This window comes from Mustela nigripes, chromosome 7, assembly GCF_022355385.1.
Source record: "Mustela nigripes isolate SB6536 chromosome 7, MUSNIG.SB6536, whole genome shotgun sequence".
Taxonomy (NCBI): domain Eukaryota; kingdom Metazoa; phylum Chordata; class Mammalia; order Carnivora; family Mustelidae; genus Mustela; species Mustela nigripes.
This window is the reverse complement of record NC_081563.1, coordinates 54,802,568-54,827,020: the sequence shown is the minus strand read 5'-3', so window position 1 is coordinate 54,827,020 and position 24,453 is coordinate 54,802,568. Positions and strand designations below refer to the sequence as shown.

The 24,453-nt window shown below is 36.2% G+C and overlaps 1 protein-coding gene across 1 annotated transcript in view; it reads right to left on the bottom strand.

Moving 5' to 3' along the window:
* DNAAF10 (dynein axonemal assembly factor 10) overlaps positions 1–24,453 on the bottom strand; it is a 100,337-nt gene that overhangs the window by 58,892 nt on the left and 16,992 nt on the right. The window contains 1 exon segment of the mRNA XM_059405953.1: positions 9,710–9,749. Within this exon segment, the coding sequence (XP_059261936.1) occupies positions 9,710–9,749 (40 nt within the window).

The following is a 24,453-nucleotide window of genomic DNA, read 5'->3' as shown; positions in this document are numbered from 1 at the left end:
TTTGATGACTTTTTAAGAAAGATTTTATTTATTTATTTGACAGAGACACAGCGAGAGAGGGAACACAAAGAAGGAGAGTGGGAGAGAGAAAAGCAGGCTTCCTGCTCAGCAGGGAGCCCAATGCAGGGCTTGATCCCAGAATCCTGGGATCATGACCCTAGCTGAAGCAGATGCTTAATGACTGAGACACCCAGGAGCCCCTGCCTTTTCATGTCTTTTAAAGACCAAAAATGTGGGGTGCCTGGGTGGCTCAGTTGGTTGAACATCTGACTCTTGATTTTGGCTCAGGTCATAATATTGGGGTCATGGGACTCATCGGGCTCAACACTTAGTGCAGAGTCTGCTTTGGGATTCTCTTTCCCCCAGCTTCTCCCACTGCCCCTTCCCCCAATTCGTGCTCAAGAGATAAATAAAATCTTAAACAGCAAAAATGTTCAATTTTGATAAAATCCGTTTTTTTCTTTTATGATTCATGTTTTATGTATACCAAGTAGACAAAAATCTTTGTCTATCCTGGTTGTGAAGATTTTCTCCTATGTTTTCTTCTAGAAGTTCCATAGTTTTGGCTTTTATGTTTGTATCTATGACCCATGTAATTTTTTGTATATGGTATGAGGGTAGAGGCAGATTTTTATTCCATATAGAAATATAGTTATATTTCATTGAAAAGTAACCCTTATAATGGCATCCTTGGTGCATCTGTGAAAAATCTACTCTACAGGGGCACCTGCGTGGCTCAGTCAGTTGAGCATCCAACTCTTAATTTTCTCAGGTCATTATCTCAGGATTGTGAGATAAAGCCCTGTGTCAGGTTCCACACTCAGCACAGAGTCACCTTGAGATTCTCTCTCCCTCTCTACCCCTCCCACTGGTATACTCTTAAATGAATGAATAAATAAATCTTTTTTTAAGAAGCAAGTATATAAATCAATATGTTGTACACCTTACATTTACACAATGTTATACTGTTATACTGAGATAATGTCAACTATATTCAATTATACTCATTTAAATAAAAATTAGACTCCAATCAAATTATATATATATTTACCAGTGAAGCTACATATGCGTGTGTGTGTGTGTATGTATGTGTATATATATATATAATGTATTTATACGGATCAATACCCTTTAGTGTGTTCCATTAATTTATCTTATGCCAATGCCAGACTTAGGTTTTAAAAATAAATGTTTCAATCAGGGAGCACTGTCCTCATACTCTATTGTTCTTTTTCAAAATTGTTATGGCTTTTCTCAGACCTGTACATTTTCATATGGAATTAACAGTTAGTTCGGTAATTTTTACAAAAAGCTTACTGAGAATTTGCTAAGGATTGGCTTGAATCTATAAATCAGTCTGAGTAGAACTGATGCCTTAACAGTATCGAGTCTTCCAATCTATGAATGTGGTTATGGTTATCTCCCTTTTAAGTTTCCCTTAGTAATATTTTATGGTTACACATAAAAATCTTACAAATCTTAAGTTAAATTTTTATATGAATAACTCGTTTTTTCTTTATAAATGGTGTTTCTATCAATTTCATTTTAATTATTGTGATTATATAAACTTCCACTGATTTTTGTGTATTGTCCTTGTATCTTACAATATTGCCAAATTATTTCTAGTAACTCAGGATTTTCTATATATACAATGATGTCATCTGAAAATAAAGACTATTTTTTACTCCTTCCTTCCTAATCTGAACGTAATTTATTTCTTTTTCTGGGTCTAATGTATTGACCAGGACTTCTAGTACAGTTTTGACTACATTTGGTCAGAGTGAAAAACCATGCCTTTTTCCCAGTCTTACATGGGAAGGATTCAGTCTTTCATCATTAAATATGATGTAACTGTAGGCTTTTTATTTTTATTTTTTTTTAAAGATTTTATTTATTTATCAGAGGGGGGGGGGGGAGAGAGCAAGCACAGGCAGACAGAATGGCAGGCAGAGGCAGAGGGAGAAGCAGGCTCCCTGCCGAACAAGGAGCCCGATGTGGGACTCAATCCCAGGACGCTGGGATCATGACCTGAGCCAAAGGCAGCTGCTTAACCAACTGAGCCACCCAGGCGTCCCCTGTAGGCTTTTTATAAATAATTTATCATAACTAGGAAGTTCCTTTCTATTCCTAATTTGCTAAGAGATTTACCCCTGAACTCTGTCAAAGATTTTGCTACATCTACTGATAAAATTATGTTGTTTTTTTCCTCTTATTCTGGCCGCATAGTGAATTAGATTATTTATAATTTTAAAATGATACTCAGGATAAATTCCACTTGGTCATGTTTTATTGTCCTTTTTGTATATTGCTGGATTTGACTTACAAATATTTAAAGATTTTTGCGTTACATTCATGGTGAATGTTGGTCTATAGTTTTCTATAATGTCTTTGATATTGCTAATGGTGTAATGCTAGCTTCTATTTTCTGAAGGAATCTAGATTATGATTTTTTTTTTTTCATTAAATGTTTGCTAGAATTTACCAGTAAAGCCATATGGCTAGGTTTCTTTGTGGAAAGATTTTTAAATAAGAATTTAGTTTCATTAATAGATACAATTCTATTAAGATTTTCTACTACTTTTGTGTCAGCTTTAAGGTTTCTGAAGAAATTTTTCCATTTATTCTAAGGTGTAGAACTTACTGGCACAAAATTCTTCATAATGTTCCCTTGTTATCTATTAACATATATAGGATCTGTAATGATTTCAGTTCTTTTGTTATTGATATTGATAATTGCGTTTTCTTTCTTCTACAGTATTCCTTCAAAATGTGAATGCTGTATGTTCCACTTCTTCCTACCTTATATAAAAGGCATAACCAAAAATGATCCATCACACAGAACTCATTCAGGCAAATGAATGTTGTCCAAAAATGTTAAAATAAGCTACACAGTTGGAGTAATCTTAAAATTCTTTCTTAAAATTGTTTTCAGAGCTAACTGAGCTTCAGAAGAAAATTTGTCATAGAAAAGCCGTGTAATGTAAATTGTTCAAAGAAACCTTGGAGATGAAACACTCATGATGAGAAAACAGACCCAGAGATTTAAATAAGTTGCTCAATGCTATAAAGCTTGATGACAAAGCTAAGTGACAGAATTTCTTGAAATACTTTCTGATCTAATTTCTCTTCCTATGTTAGCTCCATGAGAACAGTTAGTACAGAAGTTTAGGCTAAGAGATATCAGACACTGCTGTTCATCAACCTGCATTTTCAGGCTAAGAGTGGAGAAAAGGGAATAATAAGAATGTTTTCGCTCCAGACAGATAAAAATCAAACCATATAATTCTGAGATGTTCTCCAACTTATACATTACTGGTTTTCCTACTGCAGGTGTTTATATTGATGTTGTTTTTCTTCTTTTGGTTTATCTATATTGTGGTTCTAATCAAAATAGGCAACAAGCTACTTAAAAAAGCATATAAGATATATTTCTATAAGATCATAAGAACACAAGTTTTCTCATTGTTATTAATAACCATGGCTTAAAAGTCACACTTTTTTTTTTTAAACCTAAGTGCACACTGTGTAGGTCAGTAACATATCTCATTCAAAAGATCTAGCTCTTGGGACGCCTGGGTGGCTCAGTTGGTTAAGTGGCTGCCTTTGGCTCAGGTCATGATCCCAGCATCCTGGGAGCAAGTCCCACATCACGCTCCTTGCTTGGCGGGGAGCCTGCTTCTCACTCTGCCTCTGCTGCCACTCTGCCTGCCTGTTCGTGTTCTCTCTCTCTCTCTCTCTCTCTCTCTCTCTGGCAAATAAATAAATAAATAAATAAATCTTAAAAAAATAAAAAAACGATCTAGCTCTTAAAGATTTCCATTGTTTTGTAAGTCAAATCCAACCCCTATACCATTATACATCATATTCTCCAGGTTTTCCTCTTGTTCTTATCTGTTCCTATGTTCTGTTGCATTTAAACACTTAGTTGTACTTTTCTTTAGTTTGGTACCACCTCCATCTCAATCTCCCCCCAAAATGCAAGAATATGTATTTAAGAGTCTTCTATTACATTCAACACCAATTATTTAAGACTTATTTATGGCTGCTCCAGAGTTCAATCTCGTTTATCAGGAATGGGACACTATATACAAAGAGTTTTGGTTTTTTTGTTTGTTTTTTATTATTGACTTGACTTTTATGTTAAGAAATTCTGGAAGGGAGGAAGGGAAGGAAGGCAGGTTCCAGCACACAATTTATATAATGGCTTTTCTTTATTCTTGAAGTCATTCTTCACAAACAATTCTAGCTTCTTGCTCTAATTTGTACCAACTGTTTTCCAGACCCACTTGCATAACTGCTACCCTTTTCTCTAAAACACCTTTTCACTGGTGTCTTAGAGACTTGGTTTCTTGGATCTCATTTCATCTTCTTTAACTTCTACTTCATTTTCCCAGGTACATATTCAAGAACTTAGATAAATTTCCCAAGTCCTTAAATACCTTAATTTGATCTCATACCTGAAAAATCATTTAAACTGGTTATCAAACTCTGGATTGAGGAATTCAGAACTTTGAATAAAATGTTCCACAGCTTTCTGCTAATAAATCCAATGCCAAAAGATTTCTATTCTTTTTAGGTAATTTTTTCCCCCTGTCTAGTTGTAGGGTTTTCTTTCTACTCTTGGAATTTTAAAATTACAAAATAAGTTGAGACTAAATGTTGATTTTTTTTAAATTAAACTTTTTGGTTATCAGAATTCTCTTTAAATCAGAATATTTGATTTTACAGGTGAGGAAAATTATCTCTCTCACTGATGAGTTTTGCTTCTATTTTATCTATTACATACCTTGATGTTTACTTTAGGCAGATACTATTACTCACTCTATTTGTGCCCCCAATCTTTCCTTTTTTGTATATTTTTCCTTATCCTTTGCTCTAACATTCTGAAGGAGATCCAAGAATTCATCATACTTTTGCTAACTGGTTGGCTAGGCTTTTCCACCAACTAAACCAACTTCTGCATACCAGCTATAAAATTATTCAAATTCTGACAGACCATCACATCGCTACATGTCATGCACTTCAGTGTTAAAACCGTGAATTTGTAAATGCTACCATACCAAAATTGGATAGTCTGGCCCCTCAGTTTTTCTTAAGACTACCTGCCTAAAAATTTAAAATATTTAGAACCTAGCAGACAACCCAGGATTTTCTTTAAAAAGTTATCTATAATGCAAAACAAGGAAACATCTCAAAACCCAGATGTTCAGACGAGATCGGGCGCGTTCAGGGTGGTATGGCCGTAGACTCAAAACCCAGATGTTCAAGTCCTACACTATCCTTTAGAAAACTTTTCATCTTTCTCTCCATTATTCAGCTCTAAAGTTTTACTCAAAGCAGAATGTAAGTAATTCTCAGTGGACTAGGTAAAACAGAATTCAGGATCACTAAATTACTAAATAAATGGTAAATCATGGCTGCTAGATTAAGAAACATTAACTATGTGATACATTTATGAATATTTTAATCGAAGAAACAAATGTAAAAGTCAATTTCAAAGTTAATGGTGAAAAAGTTTTTTAATACTAAATAGTATTATAAGAATAAAATGTGTTTGTTTGTTTTAAAGATTTTGTTTATCTGTGTGTGAGAGAGAGAGGGAGAGCAAACATAAGCAGGGGAAGGGGGAGATGGGGCAGAGGAGAAGCAGACTACCCGCTGAGTGGGGAGCAAGACACAGGGCTCGATTCCAGGACCCTGGGATCTTGAGCTGAGTCAAAGGCAGACGCCTACCCAACTAAGCCACCTAGGCACCCCTATAGGAATAAAATGTTTTAAAACATTCTGAGCTGTGCACAAACTGAATTCTTTCTGATATTAAAACGGTTTCCTCCAAAGGTTTCTGAGATGATGAATAAAGGTTTCAGAGTCAACCAAAAATCACTCTTTAGAACACACATTATTTAAACATCGAATGAGGGGCACCTGGGTGACTCAGTCAGTTAAGCACCCAACTCTTTATTTCGATCTCAGGTCATGAGATCAAACCCGGCTCTGTGTTTAACAGGCAGTCTACTTGACTGCCTGCTAAGTCTCTCTCTCTTTCCCCCTCTGCCCCTCCTCCCTCCCATGGGTGCACTCTCTCTAAAATAAATAAAATCTTTAAAATAAATAAATAATGAAATTAAGCACGTCCATATAAGAAAGGGAAAAGAAGAATAAAAGAAAGACATTATAAATAAAAGAAATAAAAGAAGACATTAAATTCACCTTAGATTAACTTTTTCTCTGAAAAAGTTTTCATAACAAAAAACTACATTCTAAAGACTATGACTATGTAAACTTCCCTGTGACCACCTGAGAGCAGGTATTAACAGCACAAGGTAAAGTCTCTACACTTTCAAGTCACCTGTAAATACTCAAACCGTAAACAAAATTGCCTGAATATGAGACTGTTTACTCACAATGAGAGCAGTGTCCTAAAGGCTAATTAATCAGGTCTTCAAGGTTTCTACACATAGCTCTTGATACAAAAGGACATGCCCTCAGAATCTGCCAAGCTCTTCTTAAGTCACCTTCTAATGAAAAGAAAATTGAGAAATCTTTTTAGATAAAAGATTTCTTGGGGTACCTGTGTGGCTCAGTCGGTTGGGTGTTTGACTCTTGATTTCAGGTCATGATCTTGGGGTTGTGGGACAGAGCCCCAATCAGACTCTGCTCAGTGCAGAGTATGTTTGGGATTTTCTCTCCCTCTCGCACTATCCCCCCCCCACCAATGCATCTCTAAAATAAAATCTTAAAAAAAAAAAAAAAAAAGGAGAGAGAGATTTGTCTTTCATCTACATTCAGTCTACAAAATAAGCCAGACCTAAGTTTACCAATTTTATCAGAAACATTCAGAATTACACTGGTTTTATCAGCAGTAAAAATTAGCTGAATCTGAGTTTCCACTCAAACTTGCAACTATTCTCCCATTTAGTCTTCTTCTTAAACTATCTGAAGTAGTATCTTCCACTTAGCCACTTTTCCAAGTTATCATGCCAACTTACAACTAAGGTCTCAACTTTGAGCAAATCACCCCAACAGAGTGAGTATACATTTCCTAGTCCAGTCAGGTTAGCCAACAGACAACAAAGTCACAATGGCCTACAATAATTTAACGCAGTAAGAAGTGAACAATGATTTGAGAGACAAAAATGAGGAGGAGGCAGAGCAAGAGCAGGAAGAGAGGAGGAGAATACCTATCTATGTACTGGACAAGTCCAGTTTTACCTAAAATTATTCTATACACACAAATGTTAACACTGATCTTGTAAAATCTACTATAAGGAAGGTGATTAAAAACCTAACTCTGGAGCATGACTATTTAAGATCAACTCATGGTTTTATTACTTCACCTGCTGATGTGTGGCCTTAAGCCTATTACCAAAGGTCCCTCCATCTCCTGTTTTCTCACCTATACAACAGGGAAAGTAAACCTCTCTCATGAGGCTACTGTAAGGATTAAAAAGGTTAATGTATGTAAATTGCTCAGAATAGTACCTGGCACATGTTAAATGCCATAAAAGTATTTGTTGTGATTAGTTAATAAATGGAGTGACTGGTAACTACTGAGTTTTCCTAAAGGCACAGCCTTTAAAATTATCCAAGTAGTTATCTATTAGTCCAGCAATGAGCTCTTACTAGCTTATTCAGTCAACAGGTATTTATTCAGCATTTGCTTTATGCCAGGCATTGCACTTATGTTTCTACTGTCAAAGCCTCCATTCCTTTATGGGGGAAATGTGCTTAAGCAGCCTCTTAATATTATTAAAGCTTGTTGTGTTACTTAACTATACATCAATTTTTTCTCCTTGATATTACTCTTAGTTAACCTACCTCTCCCTTTTTCCATTCATTAAAAAAAAAAAATTTTCAATAACAAAATTTCAGACACATACAATAGTTTAATGAATCAAATAGTTTAATGAATCCCATATAGCTATCATCCAGCTTCAATTAACATATGAGAAATCTTATTTTATTTATACACCCATTTCAATTATCTTACAGAAAATCCCAGATATACCATTTCCATGTCACTGATTAGTATATACTCTAAAATATTCTTTTTAAAAAGATCACAATAACATTACTTGAAAATTACTAACAAATTAATAATTAACTCCTTGACATTAAATAATAATGCTCCAGTTTCCCCAAGCATCACAAACGACACTTCACATTTTCTGAATCCACCAGATTTGGCAAAAAAGGCAATGTGTCAATAAAACAAAGGTAATCTTAATAGTAACAGTTTCATGAGAGTAGTAAGAGAATGAAACCCAGAATGTAGCAGGCCAAGAAATTAGAAGAAATAAGGAAATGGATATAACTATATGCTCTTTTTAAAAAAAGTGTAAGAAAAAGTGAAAGGTACACACAGGATCAGAATCACAGCATAGTTGGTTGTATGTTTAAACTGAAGAGAGACGAAGAGGCTGAAGACATAGAAGACATAGGAAAAAAACAGAGAAACAAAATAAGGTCCTAGAAATGAGACTAGAATAAGGACCCTGAATAAGGGAGCTGTAACACAAACTCGGACACCGCCAGGAGTTAGTTAAGTATGAATGGGACCGGGAAAATTAGCAGGCAGAGGTGGAAGGTGGAGGTGGGGGCATGTGAACGCTAACATTAAAGGTTTCCAGCTGAATGACAACAAAGTCAACTAGAGGGCGTTCTTCCCAGAGCTCCTAAGCAAGCAAAGGTGTTAAAGAGAATGAAATTGACATGTGTTCTGGGAAAAGAAAGGAGACCAATGAAACAATAAAGAACAACTGGGAAAATGGTTTTAGTAAGACACAAAAGAAGTGACACTTCATTGCAAGGTAAGATGTCTCCAAACAAGAACCAGCTACATCAAACAGGGGCATAACGGACAAGGAAGATTCAGAATGGTTTAAGGATTCTGGGACCTCATGATGGCATCTAAATTTACCAAAGGTCTGTATTTCAATTCTGAAGATCTCTCCCTTACCCGATCATTGCCCTTCCACACAAGAGACTTTTTGATTTTTATTTAATCTCCCCGATCCTCTGACTGATCCTTAAATCAAGAATTTCTAAAACTGTCATTTTCCTTTTTTACATTCTCCAGTATGGTCAGAAATGACCATACCACCCACACTTTTTATACTCCTCATTGCCCTGAGAAACATCTTTTGCAACAGCTACTTGGTCTATGGAAGTTTTGCCTTCAACAAACATTTTTTGTTACCAAAAGATAAATAAGCTAGCTGTTTACTTGACATTTTGTTAATCTGAAAAACTTCTGTTGGGTTGCTCCACTGAGATTTGAGGGTTGACTTAACTATAGCTCAGTGTAAATAATAAAGAGCAGCTCTATTAAAAAAAAATTTCCCTACTCTAGTAACTTAAAAAGACTATAAGTCGGGGCGCCTAGGTGGATTAAAGCCTCTGCCTTCGGCTCAGGTCATGATCCCAGGGTCCTGGGATCAAGTCCCACATCAGGCTCTCTGCTCAACAGGGAGCCTGCTTCCTCCTCTCCCTCTCTCTGCCTGCCTCTCTGCCTGCTAGTGATCTCTGTCAAATAAATAAATAAAATCTTAAAAAAAAAAAAAAAGACTATAAGTCAAATTCATTACCCATTAAATAGTTAAGGTCTAACTTTGCTATAAAAATATATACAGGGGTATTATATATATACATACATATATAGGGATGGGTAGATAAAAGAAATTCTTGATACCAAGAATATCTGACTTACAGTGTGAGCACATTTCCAAAGGATAACTGGCCTCATTTCCCTGGAGAAAAGAAATAAATAATAATTAGTCACAAAACTGGCACAAATTTCTTTAAAAGGTTAAATATTTTGAGTCACAAAACATAGGGAAATAAGCCAAAAACCAAAGTAGCTAGATCTATAAATTACAGTTTTTTGGTATGAAAAAAACTATACAGTATGACAGAAAGAGCTCTTGAATCAAAGAGGCCTGAGCTGTGTGACTTACACAAACATTTGAGTAAAATTTATTTTAAATATTTTTAATGCCCTAAATATGTTGTATACCCAACTGTAACACACTGGAGACTATCAAGGCTCTAACTGAATTCAGTTGGGGACAGAGCTCAGAAAAAAGCTGCCACCTCTATTTAAATGAAGAGTTTTCTGAGACTGTAAAACTCTTTAAAAGAAAAAACCAAACACATTTATAATAAGTGCACTGAAACAATTTTCTATATGCTTTGCAACTAAAATAAGAAAAATAATCACTGGAAGGTGGGTCCAATGTAGGACAGCCAATTCAGGTTTTTTTTTCTTAAGAAGTCTTATTTCAGTGGATAAACTCCATATTGATATAATTTATCTGAATTCCTAATTTATAAAATATATAAAAGTAATCATCTGTTTTCTATACAGGATTCCATCTAAATCTATTTTAAGGAAAAAAAGAGTTCTAGGAAAACTACAGACCTGGCCCAAAGCCTACATTTAATAATTCCTAAGGAACTGATCCCAGGGAGATAAAGTACCGATCACACCATTTGATTAGTGATAAAACCAAGAGTAGTTCTAAATCTAAAACAGTAAAAACTTCGGTACAACTGACTAACATGAGGTAAAAATCATGAAGATCTTTTTCTTTTTTTAAAGATTTTACTTATTTGTTTTTGACAGAGAGAGAGAGTGAGAGAGGGAACACAAGCACAGGGGAGCTGGAGAAGGAAAAGCAGGCTCCCCACTGAGGAGGGAGCCCAATACGGACCGGGCTCAATTCCAGAATGCTGGGATTATGACTCAAACCAAAGGCAGATGCTTACAAACTGAGCCATCCAGGCACCCCAAAATCATGAAGATCTTTTAAAAAGTCTACAGAATTTAGGGGCCCCTGGGTGGCTCAACCAGTTAAGCATCCAACTCTTCATTTCGGCTCAGGTAATGCTCTCACGGTCATGGGATCAAGCCCTGCACCTGGCTCTGGGCTCAACATAGAGTCTGCCTGTCCCTTTCCCTCTGCTGCTTCCCAGCTCCATCTCTGAAATAACTAAATAAAGTCTTTAAAAAAAAGTCTACAGAATTCTAAATAATGTAAATTAAGCTCAAAATTCAGTGATAAAATCAGAGTAGCATGCATCCTATATTCATTCCATGTACCTAATCTTGGCCCTGTCTAGCAGTGTACAATAGAATTAACATAAGAATATACTCATAAGACATTAAGAAATTATTGAATACAGCCTGAAAAAAAATTTTAGTTTGGATCCTTAGCTTTTACTCTTAAAAGTATCTTATACTAGGGGCACCTGGGTGGCTCAGTGGGTTAAGCCTCTGCCTTCAGCTCAGGTCATGATCCCAGGGTCCTGGGATTGAACCCCACATCGGGCTCTCTGCTCTGCAGGGAGCCTGCTTCCTCCTCTCTCTCTCTGCCTGCCTCTCTGCCTACTTGTGATCTCTGTCTGTCAAATAAATAAATAAAATCTTTAAAAAAAAAAAGTATCTTATACTACATAAATTTAACGTCTAAGAAAGGTTACCAGTAAATTAGCATCTTCAATTCTTATGTCACCAATGATTACTCTTTCCCTTGAAAAGTATGGCAGATAACTGCAATTTTTCAGAACTGGTTAATTTTGGGTTACTTTATCAAATATATATTAAAAATATAAGAAATAGGAAAATTAATAAAACTTGATAGCAATGAGCAGAGACAGTGTTTCTGCTTATTCTGCCCCTTACTTGATTTAACATCCTTACGGTGATTCCTACCTTTGACTGCCTCACATATTTCATGTCTGAATTTTTAAAACACATTTTAATTTATTATTTAGTTGTTTTTTTTTTTAAGGTTTTATCTATTTATTTGACAGAGAGAGGGAGCAAGCACAATCGGGGGAGCAGCAGACAGAGGGAGAGGGAGAAGCAGGCTCCCTGACAACCAGAAAGCAGGGTCCATCCTAGGGTAACAACCTGAGGCCAAAGGTAGATGCTTTACCAACAAAGGGACTAAGCCACCCAGGAGCCCCTTAAAATACACTTTAAAGAACAAAACAAAACAAAAAACTTCACTCTACCTTAAGAATAAGTATGTTTCTTGAGAGGCTCCCAAAAAAAGGAATATAGGGGCACCTAGGTGGCTCAGTGGGTTAAGCCTCTTCCTTCGGCTCAGGTCATGATCCCGGGGGTCCTGGGATCGAGCCCCACATCGGGCTCTCTGCTCTGCAGGGAGCCTGCTTCCTCCTCTCTCTCTTTGCCTGCCTCTCTGCCTACTTGTGATCTGTCAGAAAAATAAAATCTTTAAAAAAAAAAAAAAAGAATACAATAATACTTTGGATTGTCATTCTGAAGTGGGTTGGGTTTTTTTTTTTTTTTTTTTTTTTGGTTTGGTTTGGTTTGGTTTGGTTTGGGTTTCTTTGATGATAATGATTAATATTACAACTGTCTTAAAAGTGAGGGGCTTGGGGGCACTGGCTGGCTCAGTCAGCAGAACATATGACTTTTTATTTCAGGATCATGAGTTCAAGCCCCACGATGGGTGTAGAGATTACTTAAATAAATAAATAAATAAATACTTAAAAAAGAAAAAAAGAAGTGAGAGCAAAAAGGTCATATGGCAGTTTGGTAGTTTCAGGAACTAGGTCCTTGTTTCTTCAACCCACTGACTTTTATAATGTTATCAATTCTTTATAAATGATACCATCCATCCCCTATCTATATCATCCCCAGCTAGCCAGCATCCACAAAACCCAAGGACCAGCCCAGCTGGAGCCCTTCAGTGCTTATCCACTAACATTGAATGCTTCATCTGCCTCCCAAACTTAGAACTCATATATCCAAAAGACTACTTCAACCTCAACCTGTCTGATCCTGGGCCCAGCAAAAATATCTTTCGAATATTAAGCCAAAATGCTTTTCCCAGATAACCAAAAACTGAAAGAATTAAGCTCCAATACACATGCACTACAAGAAATGTCACAAGAAAATTCTTCAGGCAGAAGAAAAATGACACTAAATGAAAATCTGGATCTAGACCAAGAAATGAAGATCACCAGAAATGGTAAACGTATTATGTAAATATAAAAGGCTTTTTTCTCATTTTCAAATGTCTTTAAAATATAACTGTTTAACACAAACATAATAAAAATGTATTCGGGGGTGTATAATGTATACTGCAGAAGTAAACCGTATGAAAAGAGCAGCACAAATGTGAGATGGAAGAATGATGCATGTTGTCAAGATCATACACTATGAGGGAAACATTACAATATTATTTGAAAGTAGAGCATAATATTGAATATATTTATTATAAACCCTAGAGCAAACACTTTCTAATAAAAAGATAAATAAAATGGTACCATAAAGAATACTCAATCCAGGGGCGCCTGGGTGGCTCAGTGGGTTAAGCCGCTGCTTTCGGCTCAGGTCATGATCTCAGGGTCCTGGGATCGAGTCCCGCATCGGGCTCTCTGCTCGGCAGGGAGCCTGCTTCCCTCTCTCTCTCTCTCTGCCTGCCTCTCCATCTACTTGTGATTTCTCTCTGTCAAATAAATAAATAAAATCTTAAAAAAAAAAAAAAAGAATACTCAATCCAAAGGGAAGCAGATAAATAGGAAAAAAGAAACAAAAATCAAAAGTAAAAAATAGAAAGTAAAATAGGACAGCAGATTTAAATCCAAAGTTTTGAGAATGATACAATGTTACTAGGTGTATTAAAGAAGATTCAGCTGTAGGAGTGTCTGGGTGTATCACCTCCCTAAGCATCCAACTCTTGATTTTGACTGAGATCATGATCTCGGGTCCTGAGATTGAGCCCCAAGTCAGGATCCCTGCTCAGCAGAAAGTCTGCTTTTCTGTCTCACTCTCCCTCCATACCCTGGCTCACAAACGCACACAGTCAGTCTCTCTCTCTCTCTAAAATAAATCTTAGGGGCACCTGGGTGACTCAGTCGTTAAGCATCTGCCTTCAGCTCAGATAATGAACCCGGGGTCCTGAGATGGAGCCCTACATCGGCCTCCCTGCTAGGCGGGAAGCCTGCTTCTCCCTCCCCCATTCCCCGAGCTTTTTTTTACCTCTCTTGCTGTCTCCCTGTCAAATAAACAAATAAAATCTTTTTAAAATATAAATAAATAAAATATTTTTAAAAAACGGAAGATGCAACTGTATGCTATCTACAAGAAGCCTACTTTAAAAACAGGATAGAGCTAGATGAGTCCTTCACCTGTGGAATCTGATGCTATCTCTAGGTAGATGGTGTCAGAATTGAGTTGAATTACTGGATATCCAGCTGATGTGCAGATACTGTGTGTATATGTGAGGAACTCCCACCACCACACTATAATTAAGTCTCTACAAATACACATACAGGAATAGAGCTTCAAAATAAATGAAATCAAACACTTTTAAGAACTGAAGGGCAAACAGTCGATCATTTTAAAGATTTTAGTATTTCTCTCACAGTAACTGATAGAAAACAAGTAGAACAACAACAAAAAATCAACAACACGCTATCAAATAACATGTCCTAAACCAGAAGAATATTCTTTTCCAGGGCACATGAAACAATCATAAAGACATTCTTCTGAGTCTAAAAAAGTCTCAATAGAAAGGTCTAAAATCATGCAGAATATATTCTCCCAGTAGAATGTAATTAAACTAGAAAGGTATTTGGGAATATTTGAATTTGGAAACAAAACACAATTCTAAACAATAACCCATGAATCACAGAGGAAATGACAAGAGAAATCAGAAAATATTTTGCATAGAATGAAAACAGAACCTATCAGAATTTATGGAATACAGGTTAAGCAGTGTTTTGAGGAAAATGCTGTTACAAGAGAAGGTCCAAAACAAAATTATCTGTTCCTAAAGTAAAAAGCTAGAAAAAGAATAAGTCAAATCAAGAGAAAACAAGAAAGAAAAAAAAATGAGAAATTAATAAAATAGAAGTGGACTAACAAGAAAAATCAATAAAGACAAAAACCCATTTTTGGGAAAAGATCAATAAAGTAAGCCCCCAGGCAAACCAACACAAATCCCATAGACACTTAAAGAAAAATAAAGGAATTTTCTAAATGTTCTGAAAACAAATTTTATAATTCAGATGAATGGACAAGTTTCTTGAAAGATAGTATATGACCAAACTAACTCAAGATAAAAGAGAAAAGCTGAACAGCTCTATAGGTTTTTATTAAAATACACTGAATTTGGGGGCACCTGGGTGGCTCAGTGTTAGGTTAAGCCTCTGCCTTCAGCTCAGGTCATGATAAGGTCCTGGGACAGAGTCTTCATAGCAGGTTCTCTGCTCAGCGGGGAGCCTGTTTCCCTCTCTCTCTCTGCCTGCCTCTCGCCTACTTGTGATCTCTTGTCAAATAAATAAAATCTTAAAATATATATATACTGAATTTGAGTTAAAAACTTTCCTATAAAGAAAACTACAGACCCGGATGGCTTCACTGGTCAATTTCATCATATATTCAAAGTAAAAAATATGCCAACCCTGCACAAGTTCTTTCAGAAAGCAGAAGGGGAAAGGAATAGTTCTCAACTCCTTTCATGAGGCCAATATTACTCTCACCAAAATCAGACAGTAACATTACAAAAAAGAAAACTATACTCCCATACTTCTTCATGACAATGGATGCAAAAATCCTTAACAATACTTGAGCAAATCCAGAAAAAAAATTTAAAACAATAAAATTTCATATATGAGGAATATCCCAGCAATGTAAGGTTGGTTTAATATTCCAAATCAATGTGATTCACTACACTGACTAAAAAAGAAAAAACACCATATGATCATCTCAATAAATACTATAAAAGCATGTGACAAATTTCAACACCTACTCATGATAAAAAAAGAACCACAATTCAGCAAGCAAAGGATCTTCCTCAATCTATAAAGGCTATCTACAAAAAGCCTACAGTTAACATCATACTTAATATGGTGAAAGACTAAATGCCTTCTCCTCAGAAAAGGAACATGGTACGATATCTGCACTAGTGCAATCAGGCAAGAGAGAAGAAATGAGGCATACAGACTGGAAAAAGGAAGTTAAACTGCCTTTACTTGCAGACAACATGATTGAGTCTGTACATAAATACTAAACAAACTGCAAAAGACTATCAGAACTAATAAATGAATGAAGCAAAGTCACCCAATACAAAGTGTACAAAGTGTATATAAAAATAAAATGCATTTCCATAAAGACCTAAGTAGCCAAACAATTTGAAAAAGAAGGAACAATGTTAAAGGAGTTACACTATCTGACTTAAAGAATTATTATAAAGCTAGAGTTAATAAAGTGATATCGGCGGAAGACTAGACATAAAGATCAATGCAACAGAATAAAATGTAAAACACACACACAGGGCCACCTGGGTGGCTCAGGCGTTAAGCATCTGCCTTCGGCTCAGGTCATGATCTCAGGGTCCTGGGATTGAGCCCTACATTGGGCTCCCTGCTCTGCAGGTAGCCTGCTTCTCCTTCTCCCACTCCCCCTCCTTGTGTTCCCTCTTTTGCTGTCTGTCAAATAAATAAATATAAAATCTTAAAAAAAACCAACAACAACAACAACAACAACAAACACACACACAGACGCAAAGTTAAGTGTTTTTGACAAAAAGGTGTCCAGGTAATTCAATGCGGGGAAAAAAACCTTTTCAACAAATTATGCTAAAACAAATGAGTATAATATTTTAAAAAGGAAAAGAAAAAAACACTTGAATAGATTTTTTATAACAAAAGATATAGGCAGGGGTGCCTGGGTGGCTCAGTCAGTTAAGCGTCTGCCTTCAGCTCAGATCATGATCCCAGGGTCCTGGGACTGAGCCCCCCAAAGGGAATCCCTGCTCAGCGGGAAGCCTGCTTCTTCCTCTCCTCCTCCCCACTCATGTTCTCTGTCACTATTTCTGTCTTTCTCTCTCTAATAAATAAACCTTAAAAAAAATAAAAAATACAGACACAGCAAATAAGCAAGATGAAAAGATGTTTCATGTCATTAGACATTAGTGAAATGCAAATTAAAACTACAATTAGATACAATACTTGCAACTAGTGTATATATATATATATGCTTAAAATTTTAAAACTGGCATACCAAATGTTGCGGAAAATGTAGAACAAATGGTTATGTACTAGGCAGAATTCTAAGATAGTCCCCTCTGATATTCCCAACCCTAGGTAAACAAACATCTTTTCCCAGTTATTCAAATAATAATCTAGGTACTGGCTCAAAGGGATTTTGTACATGTAATTTAGATTCCACACCAGTTGACCTTAGGATAACATTATTAGGGTGGACCTGTTCTAATCTCAAGAGCTTTTTTAAAAGAAAGAGGGGAAGTAAGAGATTCAAACCATGGGAATTCAAGACCAGGGAGTGCACCACATGCCATTGAGTGCATGCGGCTTCTAAAGGCTGAGTGTAGTCTCCAGCTGACAAGTGAACAAGGAAACCGAGATCTCAATCCTACAACAGCAAGAAACTGAATTCTGCCAACAACCTAAATGAGCCTGGAAACAGATTCTTCCCCAAAACCTTCAGACAGGTCAACACCTGGATTTCAGCCTTCTGATTCCCTGAAGAGAGACCCCATTTGAACTTTGACTTACAGAACTATGAAATAACAACTAGGTGCTGTTTTAAGCCACCTGTTTTAAGGTAATTTGTAACACAGCAACAGTAATTAACACCCAGACATACAGTATATGAGGCTAAAAATAAAAATGTCAACATAACATATGTTGGTGAAGATATGAACAAATGAAATTTTTATATATTGCTGGTGGAAACCCCAAATGACACAGCCATTTTGGAAGAGTTTGACGGATTCTGAATAGTAAGTTTCATGTAACATTCAGAAATGAAAACATGTCCACGCAAAGATTTATACACATGTCCACAGAAGCTCTGTTAACAGCCCAAATAAGAAGCAATCTAAATGTCCATCAATTGTCAAATGGATAAACTGTGGCATATCCAGACAATGGAGTACTACTCAGGAAAAGGAAAAGACAATTTACACACACAACAACATAAATGAATCTTGAGGCGCCTGTTAAGGGTCTGCCTTCAGCTCAGATCTGATCCCAGGGTCCTGGGCTGAGCACCACCACCGCCCCCCCCCCCCCCCCTCCCCCCCCCACATCAGGCCCTGCTCAGCAGGAAGCTTGCTTCTCCCTCTCCCACTCCCCCTGCTTGTGTTCCCTCTGTCATTGTGTCTCTGTCAAATAAATAAATAAATAATTTTTTAAAAAAATAAATAAGTGAATCTCAAAAGCAGTAAGTGAAAGAAACCAGGTACCAAAGGTTACATGCTGCATGATCCCATTTATAAATAGTACAGTTACCAAAAGATAAAGGGTTGCCAGGGGTTAAGAGGGTCAGTGAAAAGGGGTAGCAGGTAACATTTTAGGGTGAAAGAAATGTTCTACACATCTTGATTGTTGTGGTGCTTACAAAACTATACATCTGTCAAGACATGTTAACTGTACACTTAAAATTGGTTAACTTTATTATATGTAAGTTATACCGCAATAAAGCTGTTTTTTTTCTCCCCCATTTATTTAAGTGAGAGAAAGTGTGTGCATGATGATCAGGTGGAGGGTAGAGAATCTCAAGCAGATTCCCCATTGAGTGTGGAGCCCCACACAGGGCTCCATCTTACAGCCCATGAGATCAAGGCCTGAGCCAAAACCAAGAGTTGGACACTCAACTGAGCCACCCAGGTGCCCCTTAAGCTTGTTTTTAAAAATTCAGTAGGAGTCTCAAGTATAATGGAATTGCTTCGTAACTTAATAGATTTAAATTCCTCCTTCATTAGAAATACCTCATCACTGTCTTTAAAATAGTAAATTTCCTGTCATACTATTATTCACAAAGTATATGGATTTTTGTTTTTATAACTTACACACTCATTTCAAGGTAGCAAATTATGTATTTTTCAGATTAATTTTACAATATCATGAGAAACCAGAAACTTATAGTAAACTCGATCCTTATAATTCTTTCATCCTTTACTTAGTCCTCTTCTCAGATCTCTAATTCCATGAAGGCAGTATTGTTTTATTATCTTTTGATACTCCTTGCCAGATTTAACACTGTCCTTAACTTATGTAAGGAAGTATTTTAGAGGTGCATGTAAAAATCCAGACAGCCTTAAGGAACTTGGTTTAAGTTGCATGTTAAGCATCAATGTATTATATAACATGGTTAAGATTAAGGACATATTAAGAGTTTCAATAAATTCTTTTAAAAATTCAATTATTAAAGAACTTTTGATTTCTGCTTTCCTTAATGCTCACTTTTCATAGTGAGAATCTATTAAGCATCTGGCTCTCCGTACACTTGAAATAAGCAAGCAGTACTCTAATACATAAATAGTATTTATAGTTCCCAAGAAGAGCCTATAACCAAATAAGACAATGTTGTCACCTCTTAAAGTCTCCTAAAGATAAATGTCTACATAATCTGACAGCAGGCCTTTCGAAAATAGTCTAAACTTTACAGCATGCATCTATAAAATTTATTTTTATTCTCTCACATCTAGACATTTCAAGATAAAAGTAACTCTAAACAAAAGGAGATAAGAGATCCAAAAATAGTTTCTTCATTTCTTTCCAGAAAATTTTAGAAATTATATTTCTATTCTTCCTGATTTAATGTGTATCAAAATTGATAATCATAAAACAGTAAATTTTAAAAATACTAAAAATATGGATTTGAAAGTTAGACAAATGTTTTCATCTGCTGAAAGACAAAGTTTGCCCACTTCCCACAATTAATGTAATTTTTATAAGGAAATCAATTTCTAGGGTAAAAATCACTGACCATCTTAATGCTCCAGGACAGATACCCCTTAATTTCAGAAGTATAAAACAAGATGTGAAACTGTGTATGGGTAAATTTGGGTGAAAGCAAATGGAAAGATCAAAGGACAGAAGCAAGAAATAAAAATCCCTGGTTATCAGTAGACTTCAAGGACTCTTCCAAGTCTCTGCATCAAGCTGAGTTCACGAGTACCCCTCCCTCTGGACACTGATTTCTCCAAGCAGGAAATAAGAGAAGTTGATTAGATGATTTCAAGGGGTCCTTCCAGCTGTGTTTTGGGTTTGTGGTGGGTTTATTTTTTTTGTTGTTTTTGGGTTTTTTTGTTTTTTGGGTTTTTTTTTGGACTACTAATGAAGATGCTACTAGGGAAGGGAGGGAGAACGGGAGAGAGAACACAGACAATGTCAAGAAATGCCTTCAAGCATCCTGTTGGTCCAGGAGACCAAAGTTTCCCAATAGAGTATACTTAACTTTGTATTATGTTCTTTTGTAGGCCAGTCAACAATCAGTATAAGAAAAGGAAAGGCAAGGGTACCTGGGTGGCTGAGTCGGTTAAGTCTCTGCCTTCAGCTCAGGTCATGATCCCAGGGTCCTGGGATAGAGCCCCACATTGGACTCCCTGCTCAGAGGTAGCCTGCTTCTCCCTCTCCCTCTGCACCCCCCATCCCCACCCAATCTTTAAAAAAAAAGGCAATGAATCTCAGAGGCAGAGTTGTTAGCAATACAAATCAAACATGACCTTGGTTATGGCAACAAATCTGGCACCAGGGATCTTGTGGATACTTTATAAAAATTAGCTATGATGCTATCATATGGCAGAAATTGTTCATTAACACAGTATGCCATTGTTAAACAGTGACTAGTTTTCCAGCAGAAGTCAATAACATCTATACTTGTCAAATTATTTTAGGAGGAAAATAAAACCCTCAAATTTTTTAGACTGATAAATGTTGCCAAAATCATACTCCATAACTTCACCTAGCCAATGTTTGAGGGTACATAATATGTTAACGATTTTAAAGACCCTACTGCATAAAAATATAAAGACCCTACCACCATATGATGGGCCCTGAAATAGTGATACATATTATTCAATCTCACAGTTTACAATGTGTCCATTCAACAGTATCTAACCTAACCAATCCTATTTGTCTTTTCCACCCAAAATTAACCATGATTTTTGTATGTTTCTCTTGTATCCTACAATCTTGCTGAACTCATTTATTAGTTCTATTTTTTTGTTGTAGATTTCCCAGAATTTTCTATATAGACAATCATGTCATCTACAAATAGGGAGTTTTCTTCCTTTCCAATCTGTATGCCTTTACTTTTTTCTTGCCTTATTCCAGTGGCTAGAACTTTTATCACTATGTTGAAAGACTGGTGAGAGCAGGTTTACCTTGTTACTGATCCTATAGGAAAAGCAGTCAGTCTTTGCCATTAAGTATAATGTTACCTATAGGTTTATATAGATATTCCTTATCCAACTGAGTTAGTTTCCCCATACATATTAATTTTTTAAAGAAACTATGAATGGGTCCTGAATTCTATTAAATGCCATTTTCCATCAAATTATGTGATCATGTGATTTTTCTTTAGCTGTTAATACAGTGGTTTAAAAATATTGAGTTTCAAATGGTGTATCTGTGCAGTGACACATACTTGCTAATGATATTCAATTTTTTTCCCATACTGCTTTATTTTCTTAACCATTTTCTTAAAATTTTTGCATTACACTGATACGGGTAAATTGATAGTTTTTGTATTGCTTTTTGGAGGTGGTATCAAGGGAATGGGGACTATTCAGATTATTTAATTCATATTGGGTGAAGGGTGGTACTATGTATTTTTCAAGGAACTGGTCCATTATACCAAAGTTGTCAAAATTATGTATGAGTTGTTCATCGTATCTCCATATTATCTTTTCCATGTCTGAAGGGCCCATGGTAATACCCTACACATCATTCCTAATACTGATAACTTGTTTCCTCTTCTAATCCTCCCAGTCTTGGTAGAGTTTTGTCAATGTATTTATCTTTCCGAAGAACCAGCTCTTTATTTCATTGATTTTCTTGTTTTTGTTTTCAACTCCACTGATTTCTGTTTTTATCTTTATTTCTTTCTTGCTTGATTTGGGTAGATCTTGGTTTTTTGTTTTGTTTTGTTTTGTTTTGTTTAAGATTTTATTTACTTTTTTGGGAGAGAGAGAGTGTAAATGAGATTGAGAACACAGGCCGGTGGGGAAAGGTAGAGGGAGAGGGAGAAGCAGACTCCCCACAGAGCAGGGAGCTCAATGTGGAGCTATTCCCCAGGACCTCGGATCATGACCTGAGGGTGAAGGGTGGTACTATGTATTTTTTAAGGCATACAGCGAGATTGTTAGATATATATGACTAGTGTTTGCTCTAGTCATCACGTTGTGCATTATATCCCTAATACTTACTTCCTTATTACTGGAAGTTTGTATCTTTTGATCACCTTCCTTCAAGGCAGTTCTTATAAACTGTCCCTAGTTTACCTTCCGTCACCAGAAGCTGGGCCTTATGTAGTAAAAACCATTTCAGTATTTTATTTGGTATTTATTGTATTATTTATTTGGTATTTATTTTATTCAGATCATGACCTGAGCTGAAGGCAGATGCTCAACCAACTGAGCCACCCAGGTACCCCTTGATTTTGCTTTTTTTTTTTTTTTCTTCTTCAGGTTCATGAGATGGGAGCTCAGATTTACACTTTTCCCATCTTTTCTAAAATGCGCATATAGTGCTGTAAGTTTCCTTCTCAGCACAGCTTTACCTACATTCCACAAATTTCAATAAGTTGTATTCTTTATTTTTAATTTAAGAGAGAGAGCAAGAGGGAAGGAGAAAGAGAGAACACAGCAGGAGGAGAGGCAGAGGGAAACGCAGGCCCCCCGCTGAGCAAGGAGCTGGATGTAAGACTGTGACCAGAGCTGAAGGCAGATGCTTGATGAACAGAACCACCCTGGAGCCCTCAGTGGGTTGTATTTTTTTCCCCAATATAGTTATTCTCCAGTGCACGGAAACATAGAAAATACTTATTAATATTTTTGAATTATCACTGAAATATGCTTTTATAATTTATAAAGTAAATCCCTTTTTGTAATGTCTTTGAAAAAATGTATTATGTTCCAAACAACTGTTATATGAACTTTAAACATAGTCCATTTGCCAATTAATCTTCCTTTTTATGCCAACTCAAAATTTTCCAGGACTGAAACTGAGTGTATGCCCAAAAGTTAAGAATGATACCTTAACAAAGTGTTTGGTCCACTGTAAGCAATTAATGAAAGGGACTTAAGAATTTAAGATTTCATTCCCAAAGGTGTAAGACACCTCTCAAGTAGCAACAGACACATGATAAAAGCTTTATTAAAGCAGAGATCTTTCTGAAAGTGTAGGTTTGCAAAAACAAACAAAAACCTACTGGCTTTTTTCATCTGGTTTGCCTTTTAACAACGATTACATTATTTTCATCAAATTAAGACAATTCTTTACATAAAGGCCTAATATCCTTCAGACATTTCAGGTGCACTAATTTCAATTTCAAGAACTACCTTAGTTCAAACTAAACATGCAGTACAATAAATGATACTCTGTCTAGTTCTCATGGACTTTTTATAAGGTAAAAGCTGAGGAAGAGATCTTTAAAAGTTAGTTTGTAAATATAGATATGTATGGAAAAAAAGAAAGTTTACCAAATACAAAAAAAAAAAAGAAAAGAAATCACATTAAGGTGTGGGGCATTCTTTTAGAGACTTTACATACATTATCTCATTTATCTTCCAAACAATCTTCCAGGTAGATAGTGTCTAGAATATTTACTGTCTAGCCTTTTACAGAAATAGTTTTCCAACTCCTTCCTTCACCTGAAGAACTGTAAGGTAAACGATATCCTTTGAAAGGAAGCAGACTTTTGGTTATGGTAAAGTAGGTAGAGAAAATATTTTTGTGAAGAAGCCGACAACACAGGGTTATAGCTACATAATGGTGAAGGAGGAAATACAGTATAACATGAAAAACCAGATATAATTTTCACTGCCTACAATCTCATCAGTAATCACTGACTTCTCAGAATACCAAATAAAATACTGAAATGGTTTTTACTACATAAGGCCCAGCTTCTGGTGACGGAAGGTAAACTAGGGACAGTTTATAAGAACTGCCTTGAAGGAAGGTGATCAAAAGATACAAACTTCCAGTAATAAGGAAGTAAGTATTAGGGATATAATGCACAACGTGATGACTAGAGCAAACACTAGTCATATATATCTAACAATCTCGCTGTATGCCTTAAACTTACAGGGATGTATGTCAACTCTTTCTCAATAAAAAAGTGGGATTTGTGCAGGGAGGGGGTGGGGAGGATACACTTAGCTGCCAGAGTTAGAAATTTGGTCTTTTTCTGGTACGCAAGAAACATGGAAAAGACAATGGACCTTATGAAAAAAAAACCTCTAGGGGCGCCTGGGTGGCTCAGTGGTTTTTAAAGCCTCTGCCTTCAGCTCAGGTCATGATCCTAGGGTCCTGGGATCGAGCCCTGCACCGGGCTCTTTGCTCAGCGGAGAGCCTGCTTCCTCCTCTCTCTCTCTCTCTCTCTGCTTACTTGTGATCTCTGTCTGTCAAATAATTCAATAAAATCTTAAAAAAAAAAAAAAA